The 3,892-nt window shown below is 41.6% G+C and overlaps 1 protein-coding gene across 1 annotated transcript in view; it reads right to left on the reverse strand.

Annotated features, from left to right (window-relative positions):
- MYLIP (myosin regulatory light chain interacting protein) overlaps positions 1-3,892 on the reverse strand; it is a 28,297-nt gene that overhangs the window by 16,220 nt on the left and 8,185 nt on the right. Inside the window, exon 3 of the mRNA XM_019522991.1 lies at positions 1,140-1,325. Coding sequence (XP_019378536.1) covers positions 1,140-1,325 — 186 coding nt within the window. The remainder of the gene's footprint in view (positions 1-1,139; positions 1,326-3,892) is intronic.

Below are 3,892 nucleotides of genomic sequence, written 5' to 3' on the forward strand. Positions count from 1 at the left end.
GGGGGGGGGGGGCTGCAGCCTCCTTCCAGCACTGCCAGAGCCCACTCTGAGCCCAGCCCCTGGGAAGAAAAGCCACACACAGTGCCAGCTCTGGCTTCACCCCACAGCTGCAGCCTGCCCCACGTCGGGCAGATCTGGGGGAACACCTCCCTGCCCTCCTGGGATGCAAGCAGTGGCAAAAGCTGCCCCCACCCCAAACAACGCCTTTGTCCTGCGCTCTCTCCGCCCTGGCTGGGCAGCGCCTGCCCCTACCGCAGGGGCATTAATCTGCCCCACCACGCCCCTTCCTTCCCCCCTTCCCTTCCAATTTACCAGCTGGAAGCAGCTCTCCACACTGCTGGCTCTGCTCCATGCTGTGCTGCGGCTGCGCACAGTACGAGCATTTATTGGCCAAATTATCGGCCCTATAGGACCAATATCTGATACAGACAATTTTCTCCATACCAGTACCAATCTGATATTACACCAATGTATCGGGCACCTCTACTGTCAGGTATTCGTGTTTTCACAGACCTGCATTTTGCATATTTGCTTAAGCTTCTACTCCACCCAGGAGAGAACATAAACACCAGCAGACTCTTTCTATGCCTGAAGAAGGGCGTGTACGCCCAAAAACTTGTAAAAAATAATCTGTCCAGCTATTCAGTTACTCTAATAAAAGATATTAGATTTACCCCAAATACCTTGTCTTGCAGTAAAATATGGTGTTGAGATTTTCTCCTTGACATTCAGGGTCGAGCCATACAAAGTGTTTGAGGTATTAATTCTCTTTTTATAGCTGTCACAAAGCAATAATTTTCACTCTCCTCTTTAAACACTGTCCTTTATTGTTTAATTTAGAATAATAATTTAGTTGTGTTATGATCAAACCTTTACTTTTAATTAAGGACCAAACAGTTACTTCAGTTTCCAAAGAAGAAGACTCCTCACCTATAGATTACAACAGAAAAATCAGACTACTTCAATTAAAAGCATTGTTACATTTTGATTTTCTTTCAAAGGCTGGATGAACTTAACACTAGCTTTGATTTACCTCCCCTCCACACCTGACTTTAATACTAGTTATATATTTCACTTAATGAAGTCAAAGATTTATATTTTATGAACACCAATTTGAGCAGTTAGCAAGCCCTTTTTACCTCTCCAAGGTGGCAGTGGTGAGCTCCTTCGCACATAACTCTTCATAGCTGTACTTGGCTGTGTTCTGGTTGTAATCTCCAAACCTCACCTGGGCCAACAATGCACTAAGTTCAATTGCATGCTCTGAAGAACACTGCAGATTACCAGCCAAAAGATCCTCCTTTATATGCAAGAAAAACATATGCCTGCAAGAGAATGAGTTAGGTTTTAATAGGTGGAGTATGGTAAATTTGACAATCAAGAGAAACTCTGGGCTAAAACAAAAGCCGTTCTGTAATTCTTATTAGCTTTAGAGCACCAAGGATTCTACAGATGCAAAGAAGTGCCAGAACTAAAGAAGTTTCTCCAACAGCTTCATGTTTGAAGATCTTGAGACCATTTACATTTTTAATGAAAAGTCTTAGATATTATGCTCATCAAGTGAGAACTGGAGGAAATTAAACTAGCAGGATACTTTAGTATTGAATATAAAGACTTATGTAGTTACCTTAGTAGTGTAATTTTCAAAATAAAACTGCAGATTTCTTCAGACTGCAATGTTTTATCATAAATAAAGAGAATCTAACAAAAAAGTGACTGCACATAATTCTATGAAGTAATATATGAGAAGTCTGTGTTCTTCAGTGCAAATTGCTCGTCCACAGTACTCCTAGTTAAAGATGGTACATGATTTTATCCAACTGGACAGCATCCAGTGGCAAACTTGTAAAAGTAATACAGGGTTTTTGTGAATGGAATACAGTGCAAATATTTTGTTTACAGTTTAGCATGTTTGACTGGTCACTTCTTGCTAATCCAGGATTAACCTTTGGCCTTTGTGTTCAAGATGAGTCATGTTTGCCAAATAGCTTTAGGAATATTTTGGCTATTTTCTTTCAGTAGTTTTTAAATTAAATAATCATTTATTAAACGGTTATGTTTGAGGTGTCAAGGCAGACAAACACTCAATCTTAATATTGAGATTTATACTACTATACACATGATCTCTAAGAAACTGAAAGAATGTATTTTGGAACACTAATAAACTTTGACATGAGCATGGAAAGCATCTTGCTAAGCAATGCTTGACTATGTTCACCACCTGCATTACTTCAGTCATTTACTCACTACACTTTTAACGTTAGGGATGATGGGTCAAGATCAGTGTTGGGTATTCAGTAAAATATTTATCAACTGGTAGTACAGATGAATATTTTCATATATACTGCAATTAAAGTGAAAAATCACCTAGTGAATCAAATATTGAAGACAAAAATAAGAGAGCGAGCTGCTCAGGACATAAGTAAGTGGCATTATTAATCCAGAGCTGCTGCTCTCTCGCCTTGCTGCCTCCTGCTCCAATGAGGGAAGAGCAAGGATGCCAGGGACTTCACTTTGCTTACATATTATATTTTTTTTTTGATTTATAAAAGCTAACAAAAAGAACACTTTATGAAACAACTCCTATGCATCCTAAGAAAGGAAAGGTTAGTTTGTTTCTGCTTTGAAGTTCACCTCTAAGCAAAACCAAAAATGAAAAAAAAGTTGCAAGATGCTAGTAAAAATGAGGGTAAGATCTAGTGGTCTAACAGGCCATTTCATAAATTGATTCACTGAAAAAAAATAAAGATAGTGGTAGCAATGGGCACATTCCTTCTTCCAGAAATTGAGTGGAAGTGAGCAGAGGGCAAGAACAAGCACTGGAATGAGGAAACTGCCCCCGTCAAGCCTGGTACCCCGTGCAGCCACAGTGTGGAAGCAAGTCTGAAGCTTTCCCCAGTGGTGGCCTTAGGGCTGTTGGAGCCCTGGGCAAGAGTCATGTGGGGCCCCTTAGAGGCTTAATTCTGATGACCTAATAAGCAAGTCAGACATTTTCAATTTCAATTTCACTTTTCCCTACCCATGAAACTGCAATGAAAGTATCTTAATACGATATGGATAATACACATATTCAGTGTAATTCATTTTTATTTGTATAAAGTGTAGGGCCCCAGCTGGTTGCCAGGTTTACCCTCCCCTAACACCACTACTGCTCTCCGCATCCCCAAATCAGTTGGGGAGAGCAACTCCCCAGGCAGTTCCCCCACTTCATGCACCTGGTTTCCCTGGGATCCACTGCCAGCTCAGGAGCTCTAGCCACACCTTGCCCCTATCTTTTCCATGGTCTGAGGGTGGGCATGCTCCACCTCTCTTTAGGCAAACTTAGCTCTAACCATGACTCAAATAGGTTATTTATGGAGTTTTCTGGGAGAGAGGCAGCCTAGACATGCCCTGCCTGGAGCCATAGTTTCCTATGACCATGCACGCTGTGCCCCCCTCATTCTTTCACCCCCATTAAGCATATGCCAAATCCCAGAAATGAGGCAGAGTAACCACCTCACAGCAGCCTTGAGCACATTTCAAGAAGCACACCGAGACAGCCAGAGGGGCAACAGGGTACCTGCTGAGCCTTCCTCTACACTGGATACACTATTCCTTATTTTTGGGCTTTGCTGCACACTGTGGGACCAGACATGGAGGAGCAACAGTAATCTCCAGCATGGCATAGCAGCTGGCTAGACTACACAAACTTACAGTTTATTATGAAGCTCATCAGTTACCAAGAAGTATTTGTGCAAGTTATACAAGCCACTTCAGAGTTTTAAGCACAAAGCTTTAATATAAGCATCTTGGCTGGCCAATAAACAGAAGCCAAATTCTATAATCATGAATTTCCTGAATAGAAAGAAGGGAATTTATTTATTAGATTTATATACTCCCCCCCCCCCCCCCC

Source organism: Gavialis gangeticus, unplaced genomic scaffold (assembly GCF_001723915.1).
Source record: "Gavialis gangeticus isolate Ggan-Ray unplaced genomic scaffold, GavGan_comp1, whole genome shotgun sequence".
In the NCBI taxonomy this organism is placed as follows: Eukaryota; Metazoa; Chordata; order Crocodylia; family Gavialidae; genus Gavialis; species Gavialis gangeticus.